Raw genomic sequence first — 22,589 nt, 5'->3', positions numbered from 1 at the left:
CAATTACACACATTTCCTCCAGACTGCTCTCTATTCCAGTTGATTATAGGCTGCTAACGAAGATATCGTAGCAGACTATTCATTCAGAAAATGCCATGTTAAATTTCTTATCATGTATATGGTGTTGGAAAGCACACAGAGGGGCTTTCCCAATCCTTCTGGCTGCAAGACTGTAGCTACACCTCGACCTTCTCCCACTGCTGAGGCACACATTTAAATAGCATGTTTATTTGTTGGAATAATAGCTGTTTTTGACTCACTACCTGCAATACAGCGCTAATTAGTCTCCTCCTGAGATAATTAAATATTTTGAGCCTTGGTAAGTTCAAACATTGCTCAGAGGGCCTAAGGGAGGTTAATAATTACTGTAATTGACTTAAGACGGCAGCATAATGGTTTATCCTGCCAAGTGTTTTCTTGGGATTACTACTAATGTTATTGTCTTATAAATACACTGTTCCAAAGTATCCTCATGAAATGGAGAGTGGAGGAAAAAACAAAAACCCACAGCATTAATATTGTAATATAATACATGAATACGATTTGCATTAACACCCATGAATGTTCATATATGTATATCCTGCATGTACACTCAGGAATAGACATATGTGCGTGTAGTGTGTGGTGAATTTGTATTCAATTCCATCTGCATACTCTGAATGTCTGGTCCCCGAGGGCAAACACCTGACGCACAGTGGTACAAATATTAATATGGAATTTGTATTACGTACGTTAATGCTGCACAAATACAACTAATTCTATCTATATTTCCACTGTGGGCATTTTTCACAGTATTTCCTGTTCCTTGAATATTTTGATACACATTTCACCCTGGAACAGATGGTTCAATATTTTCTCATTATCTATATTCAGCCATGTCAAATTTAGTTTTCAGAAAACCTTCATCACTTCTCTGTTTTCCACTGGTGTTTTATGCGTGCTATCCGGATAATTTCATTATCCTCTGTGGCCTTCTCCCTGTGTCTGATTGTGTTTTATAGGTTACCTGAAAAAAGATCCAATCAAGGCTCCAAATGCCCCTGACCTCGGGGCAGAGCCGTTGACATTTCCTGTGCGTCTGGAGCTCTGTCTCATGACTGCGTCTATTCGGGTGAAAAAAGACGGCGACTGCTGCTCTGCTTTTGCCCATATGTCAATTTCTACTGAACCAAACAAGCAAAGACTTTGATTGTTTAATCCTGGTACATCCGAAGAAAAAAAAAAAAATCAATTTTTTATACAGAAGCAGTTTTTATGTTTAAACTCCAGGGCATTAGCAAGGATTCTGGAAATACTGAGGTCATGACTTCAAAGCTTGTAATGCAAATACAAAATCGAAGGCCTGTAAAAAATGCATTATTTGGTTTTTCATATTATCATTATTTATGAAGGTAGACAGCCTTTTTTCCTGCATATTACCTGCAATAGACTGAACAGAAAAATCATTTATCAGCCCAAAACAGTCAAGTTTAAACACTCTTGTCTTGAAATACTGGGGGGGATTAATTGTAGGAAAAAAAACAGTAGTATTATTGGCCTCGGAAGTGATGTTGGGTTATTTTACTAGTGTTGGTATCAAGCTAGTTGACAAGTAATGCTAATGTTTGCAGCTTACATTCAAGCAGACAGATACATTCTTTATCATTTTTGCTGTCGTATATTTGATTTGGAAATATGACTGGACGATTGCTGGTTGAGAGAGTGGTTTAACAAACTGTCCGCTTCCAGAAACTAAAGTGAGAACGTGACCTGAGTATCGTCGGTGGGGGCTCTGGGCCTGGTAAACCGGCCCTTTTACCTGAGCTACTGACCCATATGACTTCAGCTATCAACAGCCGTAACCGCAGCAGTCTGTGGACACCTCTAAAAGTCTTTTTTCTTGCAATGTGGATAGACAAGACTCAGCAGGCTGTTAGTTCGCTTCACTGCGCCGCATCTCCTCCTCCCGTTCAAACAAGAGTTTTACCAGCGCACCACTCCAAATCATAACTGATTTAACTTTAGATATATACACTTTTCTGCTGAGCATATGGACGTCCACTGCAGGGCCACTATAAAACCAATCACCTCTATGTCCCGGGCTCCGAGCCAGCCACCTCTCCCCTTCCAGCAAATGTCTTCAAGGTCCTCTTCACACAGAGTTTATGCTTCATCTAAACAGAACCAACAGTGATGGCACTGACCCAAAGACTCAGCCGGCCTGCAGATTTTTTACACCGCCCTGCTGCGACCTGCCCTTCGTCCCGTCTCACACCTTGATGAGAACAGCCTTTTGGCCTGCGGTGAGGTGAAGTAGCCCGGTGTATTAAATTGTTCTCCTAATATGATAAACAGTGTCGCTGTTGTTCTCATTAACATCATAATTACATGTTAATTACAAGTAAGTCATCAGAGACATAAAAATTTCCATGCTTGAAAATGTAAATTAAGGATTTGTTTAGTGAGACTGACAAACTCAATTATATCAATGGGATAACAAAAGCTTTCAAAATCCCTTTCGAGATTTTTATGAAATCAGAAGAGAGACTTGATGCTTTAATGTGTTGATTGTCATCATTTTGTACCCATGTATCAGTTTGACACCAAAACGCAGTATTTAAATTTCTATTCATTTCACACTCAGTCATGAGTCACTTCCACCCATTTCACACCAAAACTGTGACTTATTTACTTTCACACACAACAACCTGACAGCCGTTTAAAAGACACAGAATTAAAATGTAAGTAATCATGTAACACTCATGTAATCTGATAAACATTAAGAAATAGTTTGACATTTTGGGATATAAACTTGTTCAGCTGACCGCTAGATTAAAAGATTATATATGTTAAATATACAGCTACAGCAGATTGTGTCAAGGGCGGTGGTTTGCATATGAAGAGGACATGTCCCTACCAATATTTTGGGAGGACAGAATTGCCCCGACCAATATTTGAGTGAAATCATTTGCACTACGTTTGAAGTGAAGTCACATTAGATCATTCCAGTGTCCCTCCAAGAGTCAATGCCTCCAATACAACAGATTTAGGCACGCTAGCATTTGATTGGTTGAAAGGGCGGGGGCTATCTGAAGTCTCACGTCATGTGAGAATATCACATGACGTGAGACATGAATGTCAACTGATGTTGATTGACCATGTTAGCTAGTGTTAACTAGCAAGTTAACCCTGGCTTCTGTCTTCTGTGGGCTAGTAGTCAAGTTGCTAGCAGGAGTAAACATAAAATGGTCAAAATATGAGTTTAATTTCTGTGGATAAAAAAACCCTTAGAAAATCTCACAATGAATATTATGACATTTTTACGCCTTACTGTACTATGATGTTTTTTTGTCATTTTTATACTATAACGTTTTTAGACGTTTTTAAGCCTTACTTTACTATTACGTTTTTTTGTCTTACTATATTATGGCCTTTTTTAATACCTCACTATACTGTGACTTTTCTATGCCTTAGTGTACAGTGACTTCTTTTTTTTGCCCTATTATACTAAGACTTTTTATGCTTTACTGCACTGTACTATGGCAGTTTTATGCTTGACTATAATATGACTTTTGTGTGCCTTACAATGCGATGTTTGTCTCCCCTCTCCTCTTTATGTGTGTGTATCTATGTGCTGCAGGTGACTCAGTGGAGGCGTGGTCTGGACAGCAGCTCACCACCACAACTGCAATCTATCACTCATCATCATCTGCAGTATATATACCCTGATCATCCATCCATTCGTTGCCACATTGTCTAGCTCTTCAGAATGGTAGTCGCTGTCTCGGCCGCTCTGATTAGTTTATGTTACCACAGAGTTATCTAGAGTTTCACTAATCTCCCTGGTGTTTTCACCTGTATTAACTCTTTGCTCTCCTGTGCTCCAGAAGACATCCTGATTTGTGTGCTGCTGATCCTGCCACAGTTCGCTGTCGCCACACCACGCCACACCACCCACCAAGCCTTTGGTCTCCAGTGTCCTCCGTTCGTCTGCCTTGTGTACTCCCCAGACACCTGGATTCAACTGTAATTACTGGTGTGTTTGTTCTGTCTCTGATCTGGGGTCAAACATCAGTCCTGAAAAACACGTAACACCAACTATACTATGACGTTTTCAAGCCATACTATACTATGGTGTTTTATGGCATTTGTATGCCGCCTTATATTATGACGAGGATATATTATTATGACATATATACTTCCTATTGATATATGAAGATATAAGTTTTTAACACATGAATTACTCATGGTAAAATGCAACTTCATTAAAACATGTATGTCAATATTTGTATATGTTTGTATATGATTTTCTTAACAATTTCTTATTAAATTTAAACATACATGTCTATCTTTTATATTTACATATAGACCTATATTATGAACCTTTACCAACAGGCTTTGGGATGGATATCCTGTATATTCATTTAACTATGTCTATCATACAAACAGCCATACTAATAGCCATACTATTGTGTAGATAGCTTAGCTTAGCACAAAGACTGAATCACTAATGAATCAAACAAGTGAAATATTAGCTTACAGGTGTTGGTAGGTGTGTTTTGTTATCTTTGGACAGAGCTAGCCTAGCTTTCTGTCCCTGTTTCTGGACAGTGTGTTAAGGTAAGCTAATCACCCACTGGGTCCTAACATGTCAAACTACTCCACTGACATTTGGACTTTACAGGAGTTATATTTAAGTTTTTGCTATTTCTACAAAGCCAACGTTAGCAGCAACATTCAGCATCAAACGTTTATACCTTTACTTGCCAAGAGCTGTCTCCAGCTGTGGAAAGCAACACCAATGTTAACTGTTGTTTTTATCACTTCTTTTCCTCTGCTGAAGTTAGCACGCTAACCAGCTAGCCCTGGCCTGTTCCAGCCTGTCTCCTAACTTTCCCATAACAATCCACTGTTCCAATCTGCCCTGAAGAGGGCGTATTATAACCTGTTGTATTATAAAGATAATGATCGCTGAAGCTCTTTCAAGTGTCAATCACCACCACCCACTCCCGGCGAGAAACCATGTTCAGCAGCAGAAAAAACTTAAATAGCCTTTTTTAAAGGGTCAGTTCACCCTAATTACACATAATATATTTTTCATTTAAATTACAGAACAACATCCAGACACTTTACAACCTACTGCACCAGAGAAACTAAGCGACAGCACGTCAACCGCTGCTTACCTGCTGGCTCCTGACATGTTATCTGATATCATTTGAATGCATCATTTTCACTACACCTCTTTATTTCACTGTTCCACTCCTATTATTGGCATCTGATCTGCTTTAATTAGAAGCCGATGTTTAGTAAATCTGTGAGGCTCTTCGTTGTTAGAGAAGGGATTAGATTCATCCTGTCTCGACACACTCTTTCAGTTGACACAAATATCATTTATCCATCTCTGTGTGCTTTCTCACTCACTCACTCACTCAGTCGCTCTTCCCTTTATTTCCTCTCTGCTAGACCGGGAAGGAAATACTGAACAAATTTGAATTTTCACAGTAAAATCTAATTCTCTTTAAATTTGTATTAGATTGTAGCTACAATCTAATTTAATTGTGCTCTCTGGTTGTAACCGAACCATAATGCCTTAGATGTCTCCTACAGTATGTTCCTTTCTTCGGTTCCATGAGATTGTACGTTGAGTGAGTATTACTACCTCCATATATCTGTCCCTAATACTCTGCTGGGCAATGTGCAATCCATCTTTCAAAATGTCTCTGACTCCATGCTTGTTTCTGACTCACTCACTTCTTTAATAGAGGGTACGATCCACTCAAATGAACTCATTAACCCAAACAGAATTATTAATTTTCAAAGCAATTCAATGAAACATATACCTTTGTAACTATATGTTACCGTATGTAGGCCTAGTTTGATTTTGCCCACAGAGCTTTTATTGCCACACAATGTAAGCCCAAGGCTACAAGCCAGTATGTGAGTATATGAGAAGAACATTTCTCTGTGTGTGTGTGTGTGTGTGTGTGTGTGTGTGTGTGTGTGTGAGTGTGTGGTGGAACCAGATAGACAACCTTGACTCAACGTGTCACTCTGGAAAATGACAGACAAAGAAGTCAGACAGTTGCCATGACAAACGACAACCCACTCCGAAATAAAAAATAAAAACTCATTAGCAGGCTGAAATGACCCCATGTCAACTTTGTCAGAACTGACAATGTAGCATAGACAATCAGGATCTACAGTTGATTCATTTGCTCTAATGGTGTGAAGGTTACTCATTCCACATGAATTCATGTTTTTCCCCCAAGGTGTGTCCATTTCCTCTCACATTCCACAGTCTATTGGTGGCTAAAGGTGTTTCCTTGTCACCTGTGCAGCATGCTGGTATAAACTAGATTGAGTCATATCTCTCATATCTCTTCAAGCCAAGAAAAAAGATAATGCCTTCCTTATCATACTATAATTCTCTTGCCTAATTCTCACGTTTCAAATTCAAATTCAAATCCACAAGTACTTTATTGGCATGAAAGATCGATGTACATGTATATATTAATTATATATTACAGTATATTATTTGCATGCATGTGTGTGTGTGTCTAGGTCATTCACTGGCCCTCAGGTTATGGCATGTTGATGTATCTTAGGCAGCGAGATATGCCCTGTCTCCTCCTCCTATGAGTATTTTTTTAATTTTGAGATGTCGTTTAGGAATTACAGACCTGAACTGGTTAAAGTAAATGTTCCATATTTCATTTAATGATTTACACTTTCGGAGGAAGTGCATCTCTGTCTCACCTGTCAAACAGTGACTACATTTCACTTTTTATTTAAAGGACCACACCAGTGTATTTGTAAGAGCCCCACTTGACATCTTGAGATCTCTTGTTTTATCTATTCGATGCTCCAAACCTTGGAAATACTCAGTTCACAGTGATATAAAACAGAGAATAGCACCAAATCCTCTCGTAAGAGAAGATGATAGGAGAGAATGTTTGACATTTGTGCTTGGAGAATGACTCATCATCAAAATAGTAAAATAGTAAATAGTAATAATTTTCTGCCAATTGACTTATTGATTAATTGACTAATCTTTCAGCTCTACTTTTTCAAAATAGTTTTGAAGGTGTTTGGTACAGTTTCAGAATTCGTATTTATCAACCTTCACCAGGCAGCCAATGGTTACCAGCCAATGCGTTAGACTTAGGAAACAGACCAAACACTTGCTTACAGTAGTAAGGCTGGCTTATAGTGGTAATAGATTTTGATATTGTTTGGAAATGAATGGAAACCCGGGATGCTGGAACATTAAATTCAGAATTGTAAAACCTAAAGCAAAACGATTAGTTATAACGTTAAGTAGTGATTTGTAACATGCAAAGACATTAATACAGTCCCTTAAGTCTCCACTATCTATCTTGGTGCATGTTATCATCAATTATACAGCACTGTGGCCTTTGTTCCTCGTGGGTGTAGCCTGTGCCGTGGGGGCGTGTGCACGAGGAGGTGGGTGCGTGTCGACGTCACCACTCGGGTCCTTACTGTCAACGCTAAAATAAAACGGGGGGAAAAAACTTTTCAATCGGGCTGTTAAGTAAAAACACATGGTATCGAGGAAACAAGCCCGTAAAGAAGAGCCATCTTCCTCCGGGCTGTAATGGTTGTTCGGACACGGCTTTGTTCGCGTAGCAGAGGCGGCTTTTCCTTCTCTCTTTCCCGGGGTCGCACAGGGAGAGCCAGCGGGCTGTATCAGTGTAGCCGACTTGCTAGCTAACGTCAAGTTGTAAGAAAGTGGAGAAGACGGTGGCTAAACGGAGGTTTATCCGCCTACACAGACCTATGCGACGGATAGCAGGTAACAGAGCGCTCCCTAATCCTTCCACCACATCAACCATAATGCGTATGGTGTATTTTTATTTTTATCTTTAACACAATTGAGATGTTTTTTTTTTGTTTTTTGTTTTTTTTACCGTACAAATCTCCTGACTGCAACAGCTCTGTGGCTCTCTCCTGCTGTCTCCCTGTGGCTGCAGCACTAACAGCATACGTAGCACTCCTCAACTGTTTTAGTCAACAACTTTGCTCCAGGAAAATTCATAGGGCTGAGACTCGGCCGCCGGCTCGGCTCCTTGTTACAACTCGTTCAACACCTGCTTGTCTTGTGTGGTAAAACTGCATTGTATTGTGATAATGTGGCCCGATAATAATGGCATCTGAGACGTTGCTCTCCAGTAGTCACCAGTAACTGTCTGCAACGGTTTTGTTATGCATTTGTACCTACTGCAAAGCTCGTTGGACTTATCAAGTAAAGGTATTCAGTTGCTGTTAGTTGCATACACCCTTTACTTTGAATTTGCACAGGCCGGTCGCTGTGTGCTGTGTGCACAATGCTCTGAATCACAGAGGAGAGAGTTTATTGTTGTTTATTGCTAGAGTCTGTAGGCCAATCGGGAAGATTTCTGTCAGCTTTAAAATGGCAATATGCTTCAGTTATTTATCAGTATTCATGCCGCGATCGAACCTGCCTGCAGAGATTTGTAAAGATCAGGCTGGCCAAGGATTGTGTCTTCAGGGCTGCCACAGAGCGAGTCAGACCCATTGGTCTGGTGTAGCAATGCGGTAGACAGGGGCCGGTTTAGATTTCCAGAGGAACAGGGGAAATTGAACCGCTATTATTTATGTTTGGTCGATATGTCACGGGGTCATGGTTTGCTGACAGCAGCAGGATAGTGCAGCGGAACAAGGTCAAACGTGGACGGCAGAGCACCTCTCCTGTCCGGGCTGTCAACCGCAGTGAAGGAGCCTCTGTGTGCTGCTTCTTCCCATGGGGCAGTGTGAACCAGCCTGCCAGGTGAAGAACGCCAATGAATTATTCAGGCACATGCTGCATATGATCAACGTGACCCAGGAATGTGCATAGCTGCTGCTGCTGCTGCTGCTGCTGCTGGGGACAATAAGAGGCTCTCAGGGCGGTGTGGCTCCTCCAAGAACAAAATGCCGCCTCAGCTCCCCTGTTGAACTTGCCAGTTTCTAGAGAATAGGGGCATTGGGAAGCTCAGTGGAGTAGGAGTTGCACTTCTTAACGTCTATTTCCAGACTGCCAGGGATCCTATCTATTTTGATCCATTTTGCAGTGCTTGAAGATTGCCTCTGGTGGCTCTGAGCAAAGATTGATGGGTTTTGCTTTTGGTACTTTGTCTTGAGGTGCTTTGTTTTCTTCAACAGCTTGTTCTTGTGCTTCGTTTCCTTGTGTTTTATGGTACAGTTTGCATGCATAACAGTGGACATTTTTAGAGTAAAAATAGAACTTAACGTGGGCTACGTGCCTTCAGTGTCATGTGATGTCCAGCGGCTCAACTATATAGGTTGCTTCGCAATCACAATGCCTTCAGAAAATATGATTATTAGTATAAAGCATTATATTAGGTTCTTACCTTTGTCTCTGCCAGTCAGAAGTAATCTTTACCTTGCACAATCCTAATCATTAGCTCTCCTGGAATAAGTGGTTTTAGATAGCTTGCATAATTTCTATGGTTTAATCAGAATTAGAGTGCATTTTTCAGGCCAGAGTCCAGACCAGCAGAGATACAGTGTGTGGCAATAGCTGATGTTGCTCAAGAACAGATGAGAGGTCATGATGAGGATGCACTTTAGTGACCTTTTGTGTTCTCAGGTTCTTGCGGATTAATAAGGGCTCTTATTTGGATATTGATATGAGGACAATTTTTGCTGCAATTGCAGTTGTACCAGCTTTTGTGATTTGAGAAGGTGAAAGCTGACAAACAAAGCCAGATGATAATTTTCGTGGAACACTAGCAAGCTGCTAACCATGTCATGAACTCTACTCCTCATTCAAGTTTAGGACTATGAATTACGCGGACTACAGTACTTGCCATTTATTTTGTCTGTCTAGAGATCGAGGCCAGGCAAGAGTCAGCGAGTTGTTGATGATTTGACCCGACCCTGAGACATCCGGTGGCTCAAAACAGAGTCTGAATTTTTTGTTCCTGAATGTAAGCAATTCTGGAAAGCCAAAAAGATTACAGTTCGAGCTGTAACGTAAATCTAAAGTGAATGGGGGGGGGAAACAACTTAATTGACTCAAAGATTACATTTCTCCACTTTCCTCATTTAACCGTGCCTGGAAAAAGACAAATTGAACAAACTGATTTTCCTGCTTTTGCAAACTTGATGCCGTTTAAGGTGATCTCTACTGATTGCCTGTGATGTGAAGACACAAGGCTTCTAGTTTGTTGACCCGCATGAGTGTAAACACATCTCTTCAGTTAGTTTTTACACTGTGTATTTGCATGTGTTTACAGCCAGTAGCTTGCCCATCTACATCCTCCGTCTGTGTTTTCTTACATAAGTTTAAGTTGGTGTTGGTCCAACACTTAAACTCTTTTTTGCTAATGCTACTAATACAACACTTAAATCTGTTCGATAAATCAAAGTGTGAGCAATAAGGAAACAAAAAGTTCTAGTACACCGACGATTTAAACATAAATTATGAAATAATAAAGTGCATTTATGAAGTAAAATACAAGCTAAAAACTTGTAACACAGTCTTCCACAGCCTCTGTCTCATGAGCTGAGCCAGTTGCTTCATCTTGACAATCCTCTTTTCTTCCCTCGTTCAGCCTTTGTTTTCTTCTCAGGGATTTTTGGTGTGTCCTAAACAACTCACTGTAATCCCCCTTGCAAAATATGCATAATAATAGAGACCTTTTATTCCAAATCTAAACGCTGTGTTACGTACTGTATTCACAGAACCCACTAACTTTTTTTTTTCTGTCTTTGCCACTCTGTGTTTTTCCCTCTGTTGCCTTTAACTCTAGTGCCTCTTCTGTGCTTTTCATCCTCTCTTCCCCCTCTGTGGACTGCCCTGCCTGTCTAAAGCTCTCATGTTACTTGCATCAGACAGCCCATGTCTTCAGCTTATTTTTTTTTTTCCCTTCTGTCTCTTTTCCTTTCTTTGTGGACTGGATGAACCACACAGGGTGCTGCTTCACCCTCTCACCACCACCGCCACCTCAGTTTCTCTTCTGGCGCTGCCCAGGATGACTGACAGTCATCCACTGAACCTGTCCATGTGTATCACCCTCTCTGTATCTCTCTGCCCACACCCCTCCCTTCCCGTCTCCCTCCCTGCTGTGTTTAGGTGAGTGATGGAGACGAGAGAGTTGACCGTGGTAGCTGGCAGCTTCGTGGGTTTCCAGCTACTCTTCTCAGTGGCCAGCCCGCGGCTCTCCTACGCCCTCACACCAGGTTATGGACGGCTGCCTCCCACCAAACTGACCGAGTGGAACTCCAGGTGTGTCACAGGAAGTCGCCACTCCCTCTCTATAAGCAGGCCTTTTTTTTTTTTAAATAGACCAGCACTGTGGCAGTTTGATCTTGGTACCATGTGAAAGGTTATCATGTTTTTATTTGAGGGGTGTATCACACTAAAGATAGGGTCCCTCGTTATCAAATGAACCTTAGCCTGAAAAATCGAATACGTACACTTGCTTTTTTGCCGTGAGAACTGCTAGTCCGCCGCTGTCTCAAGATAACAAAATTCAGCAATCAGCTCTTCTAAATCTCACTAATTAACACCTTTTTTTACCTCATTTTCTCCAGCTTTATTTTTACTGTATAGACATAAGGAGTCAGACACAGTCCTGATCTCATCTAATTCTGGACAAGAAAGTAGTGGGGAAAATATTAGCTCTCCCCGTTAAAAGTTTTGTTGTGATGCTTGACAGACATTCAGCAACCGGGACATATGTTTTTAAAATCCATGATTTTCAAACTCGCCATATGTGGAGCTGCCACCCATCTCATATACCTTATGTCATGTGGGAACAGATGTGACACAGAATACTGTATGTTGATACCTAGTTGAGATTGTTAAAAAAAAACAAAAAAAACACTGTGTTACTCACATATGTCAAGATGTCTAGCTGAGGCCGTAAGCCACTCAGACCCTGACACATCAAATATGATCAATAGATGTTGGCAAAACAAAACTGAAGCCACCTTCATTAAATATGTCTCACATGCTGTGTGAGATTATGGCTCTATTCTTCTCTCCTTGAAGTTTGCAGTTTTATTTTTTAAAAAAAGTGTTTGAATTTTTTCTTCTTTGATTTAGGCGAGGTGGCCCGCCTTTGCTATAAAACACTGTAGGAAACTTCATTAATATTCACAGGGGTTACGGGGTTTGAACACAATGTACCACTCTGAGCTAAAGCAATTATGTTTTTAACGGATGTCGGAAGAATCTCACAGGATTTTAGGGAGTCAAAGTCGAAGAATGTGCCTACTTAGTCCTTTGGGTGTTGAGGCTGTGCAGCTAAATGAGAAATCACATTTAATATATCTGAAAATACACACAGACACTTCAGGGGAAGTTGTGTGTTTCACTCGGTTGTTTTGTATTTACGGTTTCTTTGACACTTGAATGAAAAATATTCCAAATGTTCACATGACATTTGAATCTGAAGTGAAATTGCATCATAGGTCTACTGAGACATGTTTTCCTCGAATACTGTTGTTGTGTAACGTTGCAAAGTCATGATGCATCATTTGATGATGCAGCTCTGTTGAGATGGACCCTGATGCACCTCGGGCCGGCTCATCATTCATTCCACACAACTACAGTTGTGATATGAATGGCTGGTGGAGAACAGAGAGGTTTTAAGTTTCAAACAGGAACCTCAGGGGTAGAAGTTCAGAGGGCAATCATTTGTAGTTGCATAACATTTTTCACTGACTGTTACTGGCTGTTGTTTTGTCGCTCCCCCTTTTTCCCTTTGCCCCTTTTTTCTTGTGCTCACAGATAATCCTTGAGTCATACAACCATAGTTTACATCAGCCTGTCTGTCTATGATTGAAAGCACAGAGAGTATTGACCGAAGAATCTGAAACAAGTCAAATGCCAGGCACTGATGCTTCACTTTAGAGTGGTCTACTGTTGCATAACAGCCTGCTCTCAGTGTGTCAGTGTGCTGTTTATGTAACCAAGACTTAAGTGCAAGTATGGGAGGGAGACAGCGTTTCCAAAGAAAGAGCAGAGTCGCGTGTTCATCTCGTGTGTTTCCTTTATTGTCAGTCTTCTTCTTTTAAACTGCAGCTCCTTTCGTTTTTGAGATTATAAATAGATTCATGACGTGGCCTGCAGCGATTTGGACTCTGGGTTTTACCAACTTGTCTTAGCCAAGGTCCTCCATGTCTGTTCCATTCTTGGACACTTGACTCTGATTCAGCAGAAATAGTGGACTCATCCACTCGTACACTGGCCCATCTGTAGAGCCGGTCTTGGCCCGGGCTCAGGCCAGCAGCTGCTGCCTGTGGACAGGGTTCACTGTGCCCCAGAGGCTGCACTGTGACAGTGGAGGAACTGTGTTTCTGGTAGAGGAGAGATAAGAGCCACTGGACCTCTGGAGTATCTCTTCAGCGGCCCAGATAACTACTCCAGAGATCAGCGGTCATGCTGTATCAGGCCTGATGGAAAAGAAGTCACACTCATGTGGACAGCGTAGATGTAATTTTATATTGTATGCAAGCATGAACAGACAACAGAGACTTGCGCACTCCCTATTTTAATGATTAACCAGTCGTTACACTTCCTGCTATCATGCTTATTAATCTGATCTTGTGTGTTCGCAGGAACAGATGTGACACAGAATACTGTATATTGATACGTAGTTGAGATTGTTTAAAAAAAACATGTGTTTAGATGTCTAGGTTTAGATGTCTAGCTGAGGCCATAAGCCACACAGACCCTGACACATCTTATATGATCAGTAGATGTTGGCAAAACAAAACTGAAGCCACCTTGTTAAAAATATCTCATATCCTGTGTGAGATTACGGCTCTATTCTTTTTTTCCTTGATGTGAGTTGATCTATGTGTATGAATTTTTTTTTGGTGTTTGCAGAGGTTTTGTTTGTTTTAGGCTCGGTGGATCGCCTTTGTCATAAAACACTGCACGGAAACTCTGCTAATGTTCATGACCGTGCTACAGGGTTTGAAAACAGTTTACCATTCAAAACTAAATCATTTATATTTTTAACAGACGTCAGAGGAATCTCACAGGATTTTACAGAATCAAAGTCAAAGAATGTGTCTACTTAGTCTTTTGGGTGTTGAGGCTGTGCAGCTAAATGAGATCACATTTACTATATCTGAAAATACACACAGACACTTCAGTGGAATTTTCTTTGACAGCTGAATGACAAGTATTCAAAATGTTCACATGACATTTGAATCTGAATTGAAATTGCATCATAGCTCTACTGAGACACGCTTCCCTAGAATACTGTTGTTGTGTAACGCTGCAAAGTCATGACATCCTGACAAAACTAACCCCACGTTTGTTTTTGTCGAGATGGACCTTGACCCTCAGACACTTGACTTTGATTCAGCAGAAATAGTGAACTCATCCACTCGTACACTGGCCCATCTGTAGAGCCGGTCTTGGCCCGGGCTCAGGCCAGCAGCTGCTGCCTGTGGACAGGGTTCACTGTGCCCCAGAGGCTGCACTGTGACAGTGGAGGAACTGTGTTTCTGGTAGAGGAGAGATAAGAGCCACTGGACCTCTGGAGTATCTCTTCAGCGGCCCAGATAACTACTCCAGAGATCAGCGGTTATGCTGTATCAGGCCTGATTAAAAGAGAAGTCACACTCATGTGGACACGGGACAACCTAGATTTTTATTTTATACTGTATACAAGAATGAACAGACACGTAAGCAAGACAGCAGTGACGTATGCACTCCGTTACCCATTTGTTACACTTCCTTACACTTCCTGTAAACTCCTGTTAGCCTCATGTTTATTAATCTGATCTTGTGCGTTTGTGTCCATCCTCAGGTTGGTGTCGACTGTGCACGCTCTGATTGTGGGTTTGTTCTGTCTGTACATCCTGTGGTTCGATGACGCGGTCAACGCCAACCCCGTCTGGTAAGAGGAACAGAAACAAAATTCATCAGCAAAATATCCAACAACTTTGTAATATAATGAAACAAGAGAATCTGTGACATGCAAATGAAATAAATACCACCCCATAAACCCTCGTAAACAAATAAGAAATGATGCTGTTTACTCGATGGAAAAGGCAAAAACTCTGACACGCAGAGCCTCGTCATTCTGCCGGGCTAAGAAAAAAGAAGAAGCGTGAATGCTTTAGGTGCTTTTAGGAGAAACCTGCCTTCTCACAGCTGCCTTTTCAGACAACTAGCTCACAAGGGAGAGAGGAAACAGATGAAGGGATGAAGATGGAAGGAGAGGAGCAGTGAAGGATCATCAGGGATGGCAGTTAATACCTTTTGGAGAGATGACGATGGCGTTCTGTTCATCAGAATGAAAAGAGGGAAGGAGAGAGAGTGGATCTAACTTGTCAGTGGAGTCTCCAGAGAGCTGTAGATTCAGTGGATTTAGCCTTTGATTATTGTCTTTTCTGTCTCCTCTCTGTCTCTGTGTTTCACCTGCTCTGCTTCTGCTGACTCTGTTATTCGCATCAATGAATCCTAAAAGAGAGAAATGGTAATTTCTCTTCCCAATTTCTTTCTCCTTTCCAATGTTTTAATCTGCCCTTTTTTTTTTTTAAAACGTATCTCTCCAGCTCTCTGTCTTTCTCTCCTGTCTCACTAATCTTTCATCACTCCTTACTCTTCCTCTTTTTCTTCTATCTCTCTTTTCCCGTTTCCTCTGTTTCGCTTCCTCTCTGGCTCTCTAGCAGACGGACTAGAATCCAGCCAACAAGGCTCCTTTTCATAGCAAACAACAGCAGCCTAGTCTTCTGCCCCCTCCTTCTGCCTCTCTCTTCATGAGGACCCCCCACCCCCCCCACCCTCCCTCACCACCAATACCACCAATAGCCCTCCATGAGCCTCCTCCAGCCTCTAGCTCTCCATTGTAGCAGCACCGCACATCTTGGGCTGTCGAATCAATGCAGCACACCTCCCTCGCTCTTATTGTCTCTGTGTCGGCCCCGGCCTGCATCGCTGATGGGGCGAAAAGGGGGAGAAAAAAAGGGGGGGGGGGGTTCAAGAGGGGCTCCCTCCCTCCTCTTGCTACCAATCTTCATCTGCTGAGTGTTCAGGTGCTTAGTGTCTGTAGTCTTTGTCTTTATGCACTTTTTTTTTTTTTTTTGGACAGAATTTAATAGGAAAAGCTGATTAGCGGTTATCTCTCTCTCTCTCTCTCTCTCTCTCTGTGGTAATGTTTCGACTTTAACTTTATTTCTTCACTTCTCTTGTTAAATTTCTCACTTTACCCAGCAGCACCTAGCTGATCCCCAGCAGTCTCCTAATGCCTTAAAGCTCATCTCGTTGCAACACCAGAGTGGCGCAAGCATTAATTCTCCAGTCAATCTGATTGTATTACAGCATCACTAAGACCTGTCACACAGCGGCATTGTTCTCCCCGCTGCTCTCAATATGGCTGGAGTGGCCAGAGCCAGACTGTTAGAAACCTGCATTGTGTTGGGCCGCTGCTCAGGCTCTTTCAGTGTGCCGCTCTGGCTGGCAGAGCCGCCTCGGCCGTTATCATAATCTATTCAGTTAACAAGCAGCGTGTCTGACCGCCGTGCCCCTGCCGCATTTCTTGATTGGCTTATCTAGACTTGAACTTAACATGTGCAGGGTCGTGGGAGGTGAATGGGGGACCACGTTTCAGGGTGGTGTTGAGTTGAGGTCAACCTGGTGGAAATGTTTTATTTAACACATAAGGTGACATTTTGCCGGAGGCTCTTTGGTCTTCAAAGCTCCGGATCAGCTGTCGACGGCGGCGTCTCACCGCCCCCGAAGACTTTATCACATCTCTGTCATGACCGTTAACTTTCGTCTCACAGCCGGAAATCGCACAGTATGAAGGAACCTTAAAGCAAAGCAGTCCATGACTGAGACAAATACATTATTACAAGTGATGTTACACTTTCATGTGCAACATAAGGACGTTCCACTTGCATAAAGACTAAGATAAAGATGTTGGAATATGACAATACTGAAAGTTGTCGTGTCAAATTAAATAGAAAAACAAAAGTGTTGTCCCTCTCAGTAAAGTGGGAAGTCGTGATGCTCATGAAACTGATTCAATTAACTGAATATTAACTTTATGTAACATTTTTACTTTTATATTTTTATCATAGTAAATTTTGGCAGTTTATTTAAACTCTTTCATTCAGATTAAGACATTTTAATCCTGTGTTTTTCCTGCTGTGACGAAAAGCAGACTTGTATGAAGACAAACAGGTGTGGACCACACAAGACTTGTGTTTGCACCTGAAAGGAAAGTATTTAATGTTCCTACAAGTGCTTCTCGACTGACATGACTCCAGCACAATTAGAAAAGTTTACTGTGGAGAAAGCTGCAGGTAATTTTCTCGGCCAAAAATACCAGTCCGTTAACTGCACATGCAGAGAGGAGTTTGGGTTTGCTTTACATTTAATTAACTGAAGCTGGATCACACTGATGTGATTATCCAAGAAGATTTTGGACTCTGCGACTCTGCGACTCTCTGACTATCACACTGTCACTTAGGTTGGGTCTGATCCAAGGCTCCACGTGCCGCTCGCTGCATTTCTGTCTTAAGTGCAGTGGTAAAGTGATACGACTGATCAGTTAACAGGGGGAGCAGACATTAGATTAGATAAATAATCAGAGAGAGAAACACAATGCTTCATTAACAGTGTTCCTGATTGTTGTGTCTGAGGAAAGTTGCAAGTTTTTTATTTTATTTTTAAGTGACATAAACAAATTTGTGCCACATATGCACAAAAATACAATAAGCATATGATTCATATTCCTCATGTATTCAGTCAAAGTGCTTTTTGCTTAATGCAGATAATGTGATAATGAACAATCTCAGGTGAAATTTGCAGGATAAATTTTGACAGTGGTGAACTGGGGGGGAGGGGGGGGTCATCTAGTGCATAAGGTGAACCATTGTACAGTAGCTGTGTGTGTGTGTGTGTGTGTGTGTGTCTGTCTGTTTGTACTGTATGTGTGTTGTGGGGTTCTGTTACAGACGCGGTCAGCCAGTCATTTGCTATATGATACTCGTGACTGATACCAGGATCAGGTGTCTATTGAAGCAGAGACGTCTTCATTGTTATTTTGAACAGATGTTATTTGCAAAGACACCAGACGGTCACCAGAACAGGTCATTGGTCTGTGGGCTGCAGCCAGCTACTGTTTATTCAGACGATTTGTCGAAGGAGGGAAACAAAGAGTCGATGACGTCAGTATTCGCTGCCGTTTGTCATGTTACAGATTCACAACTCGACTGACTCCAGCCTCGTCAGCACGCCATTCTTTTTAATCAACACCTAACCATGTACAAGGGTATCACAGCAAGCTCATCAGTGTTAGCCAATCAACCTTGAGTGACCTTTTTACGCAATTCATGATGAGTGTGTTAACGTCGTTACGCTAATTAGTTTTGCATCATTGCAGAAGTAGATTATTGATCAGAAGAGCACATAGTTTGAGTTTTCCCACAATATTTAGCAGCTTCCCCTTCCTGGCTTGTTTACCTTCAGGGTGGTAGAGTTACAGCCGTGTGGAAACTACCTTTACACTCTGTTCTTTGTTCCACAGGGGTGACCCAAGTCTTGTCAAACTCAATGTAGCCATAACCTGTGGTTACCTTCTTTACGGTGAGCTGCTTTTGTTTTTGCTTCCGTCAGTCTTTGTCTTTTTTTTAATATGTTTTAAACACACAAAGGAAAATGACTTTGATTCTGAAGTAATTTGATTATAGTTACAAACACAAAGGCAAAGCTGCTCATTTTAGATTAAATCAGTAACCAGTTTACAGGTGCATTAATAAAAAACTGTATTCACTCCCTCAAATGAAACTGTAGGAGAAAGTGTTTTTCATCCAGGGTCTATTGGCAGTTTTATGATATTTTTTATCCATAAATATCTTTAGTCTTCTACAAATGTTCTGCTTCTGGTGCATTTGCTGCTGCATGAAGTAACGTGATTATTACCACCAATGCAGTGCTTGTCATTTTGGATTTAATCCGTTGTCGTGGATAACAGAGGTTGAGCAATCTAAGATAGGTGAATTAGCAGATGCACTGATCAAAGAAAAGACATTGTTTAATATGTCAAAGGAAACAATATGAGTCAGAAAGTCCTTTTCATTATCTACCCCTCTACACTTAACTCAGACGGTTTTAGAAACTCAGGGTTATGACCACAATTTAGATTTAATTTGACATTCTTCAGCTTTAAATGTCTTTTTACATTGTCTCAAATAAAACAACACAATTATAAAAAATTTAACCCGTCTTGTTCTGGGAGTCGGCACCGGTGCAGTTGTTGGTCTTTGCCTTTAAAAGGCAGTTATGTACATGATACTCCACCTAGTCAAACAGACATTTCTCTTTGCCAGCTGTGTGATAAACCTCTCCTCTCTGCTCTCCAGACCTCGTGCTGCTAGCTTGTAACTGGAGCACAATGGGGGACAGCTTTTTTGTCTGTCACCACTTGGCGGCGCTCTATGCATATGGATACGTGCTGGTGAGTCACTCCTCTAGACCCAGAGTGTAGGAACTGAAATGGTAATCTAACCGTGAGTTGTTCATGTGTTGTGCTTTGTTTGTGTGTGTTTGGTCACTGCAGACTCGTGGTGTGCTTCCCTACTTTGCCAACTTTCGTCTCATTTCAGAGTTATCCACGCCGTTTGTGAACCAAAGGTGAGTCAGCCCTGCTCGTGAATAATCCACTATTTGTCAACACGTCCCGGGATTCATTTCCTTTATTTAACATTGGGCTGACGTGTTTCACCCTGACATTTTTCTCAATCATCTTTTCCCTCCAGGTGGTTCTTTGAGGTATTGAAATACCCCCGCTCACACCGGATGGTGGTGTCAAACGGTGTTGCCATGGCGGTGGTGTTCTTCCTTGTGCGAATTGCCGTCATGCCATCTTACTGGGCCAGTGTATTCGCCACCTTCGGCACCCCAGACTTTGAGCGGCTGGGTTTGGGCGCCCAGGTGGCCTGGATCACCTCCTGCATCGCCCTGGATATCTTGAACACTGTCTGGATGTACAAGATCGCCCGTGGCTGCTACAAAGTCCTGACAGGGAGAGGAGGAAGGAAAGTTAAGGAAGGAGCAGAGGCATCGTCTTCCTCAGACAGGAAGTATGTCAACAACCACACAGACTAAAGAGATGTAGAGTCAAGGATGTGTAGACACAGACATAAGCAGGGAGAGAGGCTGGACACCCAGGAACCTCACAGCCTCTCCCTTTGGCTATAGCCTCAGCGTCCTTCCCACCCCCGCCCTTGAATCCCCAGAGTTAGCCCTTTATCTCATTGTAGTCGGCTAGTGGACCGGGCTAAGAGTCCTCAGGTGACCCCGACACAGGACGAGGAGACTTGTCTCACTCAAGCACCAGCCTTTGCAGCCTCAGTGTTTTCGCTGACAGATTAGTATCCTGCTGGGTGACAGCTTTTGGTCGCAGACGACAAGATAGAGCTCACAAGCACACTTTTAACTCCGTCTGTCACTCGCCTCTTTCATCACTACCATCATCCCTCTCATCTCCCCTCACGCTCAACTTCAGCCAAAGCCCAATCCTCTGAAGTGCCTGTGAAAGACAGGAAAGCAATAATATTGGAGGAATAAGATCACAAAGTTTAACAAAGCTTCGCCCCTTCACACGACAACCATCTCAACGACTGGAGGCCTCTTCTGTTGTTCATACTCCGTCCATACTCGAAGAGACGAGGCCTGCAGAGTGAAGAGCTCTCCCATCAGACCCATACAGTGATTGTGAATCTATAGGGCTCTTGTCTTACTACTCATCAGACCTCTCAAAAAGAGACAGAAAAACACCATAATGCCTCTTCTACAGTATCACCTGCTGTGGCCTCCTTATAACAAGTGGCGCCTGCCTATATCACCAGCCATGCCCCTCCAACCTCCTTATAATTTGGATTATATTTAAAAAAAAAAAAAAAAAACCCTGAGAATATGCATGCAGGAGAGAGAAAGACAAACTCTCTAACACCCTTAGCTTTTCACAGGAGGATTTTTGCCTTTTCAGTATTCATCGTGTTGGCATCACTGTGCTGTGTTCCCTTTTATTATTTTACACAGCCTCAAGTCCCTAGCAGTCACAGTAACATGTCTAACTCACATTACATCTGTTGCAACCCTCTGCCTCACTGGATAGAGCTCCTCTATCCAGCTCGAACATTTGATTTGGTTCTACCTCTCCCCCTGCCTTACAGAGACTTCGTCAGTCCCTTCCTCATGAGTTAATCAACATTTTTGTTTTTCTTTGTACTGTACTGTACGTAGCCTTTTTTTTTTTTTTTTTTTTTTTTTTTTTTAAATGTTACCTTTTGTGATATCACTGGTTCAGAGGGGCTTCTCCCTCTCTGCTAACTGTCTTCAGAGCTTATCCCAGGAAACGCCGCGGCATCACCTTTCCCTCTCGACTGTCCAGTCGGTGAACCTTTTTGTTAGAGAAACAACCCCCGGGAGGCTTGGATAGGCCAACTTCCACTTATCTCCTCTGTTCTCAGTGACTTGAGAACCTAATGGAGGAGGGGTTCATACACGAGTTTGCACATGCATAGTAAAGCATAGCATTGCAAACCGTACACTGTATCTGGTGTCCCTCTAAAACACCGACATGGTGCTCTTCCTTCTGCTGAATGTTAGCAACATAACATTTTTCAAAATTCTCTCTATTAATGATCAAACTTATTTGGCTGTACTAATCTGTGACAACAATATGCTGTTGGACGCAGTGTGGCAATCTGCATGTTTGTTTGTTTGGGTTTTTTTTTTTTTTTTTTTTTTTGCGTAAACTATAGATCCTCACTATAAAGCATGGTAAGATTGACATATTTCTGTGATGCCTTAGTGAATAGTTAAGATAGATGAATAACATCTAAATATTAATTGCATTAATCTAATGCTGAAAAGGGTTTGTCTTCCAAAACAGTTAATGTTTCCTCCTCTCGGAGCATACTGAACTGAATGCATGTGTTTTTGATTCCTTTCTCCTCTCCCTGCATGTCTCAACAGTATAGACACATACAGTAAGTGTGCAGGTACCTTTTTGCATACTGTCCATCTAATTCACTAATCCTTACCACATTCTGTGTGTAACAGGCGGCATTACTTGATTTTTTTTTTTTTTTTTTTTTTTTTTACAAATTCATTTATTCTTCTCGTTGTACAGTCCTCTGTTAGCAGACGCTAATAACTACACAGCTGATATCACGACAGACAGAAACACAAGAGGATGTTTCAGATTTGACTTTAGCCACACAAACACACTAGAAGTGGATCATTGGAAATTCAATCTACAAATTGTAAGTTTGTACTCCACTTACATTTTCATTTGTTTCCTCTTTGCTTAAAAACCACCGATTTAGCATTGCACTCCTATGATATCGCATGTCGATGTCAACAACAGTTGTTGTTGGGTTTTTTTTGTTTGTTTCAAGGATAAAAATCGATGCAGTAGAACAAGAGATCATAGCCAGGACTCCATCCATATGTAGAGCAAATTTCAACCAAATTTAAAAAAAAAAAAAAATCTAATTCTACAGTCAGGCCATTAAATCACTGCAGAAGAAGAGGACGCAACAAGATGACATGATTTAAAAACGTCAAACAACAGGAAAACAAT

At 41.7% G+C, this 22,589-nt stretch overlaps 1 protein-coding gene across 1 annotated transcript; it reads left to right on the top strand.

The window, feature by feature from the left end:
• The first annotated feature begins 7,537 nt into the window (after nucleotides 1–7,537).
• Nucleotides 7,538–20,768, top strand: LOC111223770 (transmembrane protein 56-B-like). The gene is made up of 7 exons (XM_022748035.1): nucleotides 7,538–7,792; nucleotides 11,099–11,251; nucleotides 14,796–14,885; nucleotides 18,525–18,583; nucleotides 19,360–19,454; nucleotides 19,557–19,630; nucleotides 19,756–20,768. The coding sequence occupies exons 2-7, from the start codon at nucleotides 11,106–11,108 to the stop codon at nucleotides 20,102–20,104; spliced, it is 813 nt and encodes a 270-aa protein (XP_022603756.1). The 5' UTR covers nucleotides 7,538–7,792; nucleotides 11,099–11,105; the 3' UTR covers nucleotides 20,105–20,768.
• Nucleotides 20,769–22,589: the final 1,821 nt, after the last annotated feature.

This window comes from Seriola dumerili, unplaced genomic scaffold (assembly GCF_002260705.1).
Source record: "Seriola dumerili isolate Sdu_G_001 unplaced genomic scaffold, Sdu_1.0 BDQW01000113.1, whole genome shotgun sequence".
Classification (NCBI taxonomy): domain Eukaryota; kingdom Metazoa; phylum Chordata; class Actinopteri; order Carangiformes; family Carangidae; genus Seriola; species Seriola dumerili.
This window is presented reverse-complemented; position numbering and strand designations above follow the sequence as displayed.

Coding starts and splice junctions, on each gene's coding strand:
- LOC111223770 (XM_022748035.1), top strand. CDS start 11,106: ATGGAGACGAGAGAGTTGACCGTGGTAGCTGGCAGCTTCGTGGGTTTC. Junction 14,886..18,524: donor GTCAACGCCAACCCCGTCTG/GTAAGAGGAACA, acceptor TTTGTTCCACAG/GGGTGACCCAAGTCTTGTCA. Junction 19,631..19,755: donor ACGCCGTTTGTGAACCAAAG/GTGAGTCAGCCC, acceptor TTTTCCCTCCAG/GTGGTTCTTTGAGGTATTGA.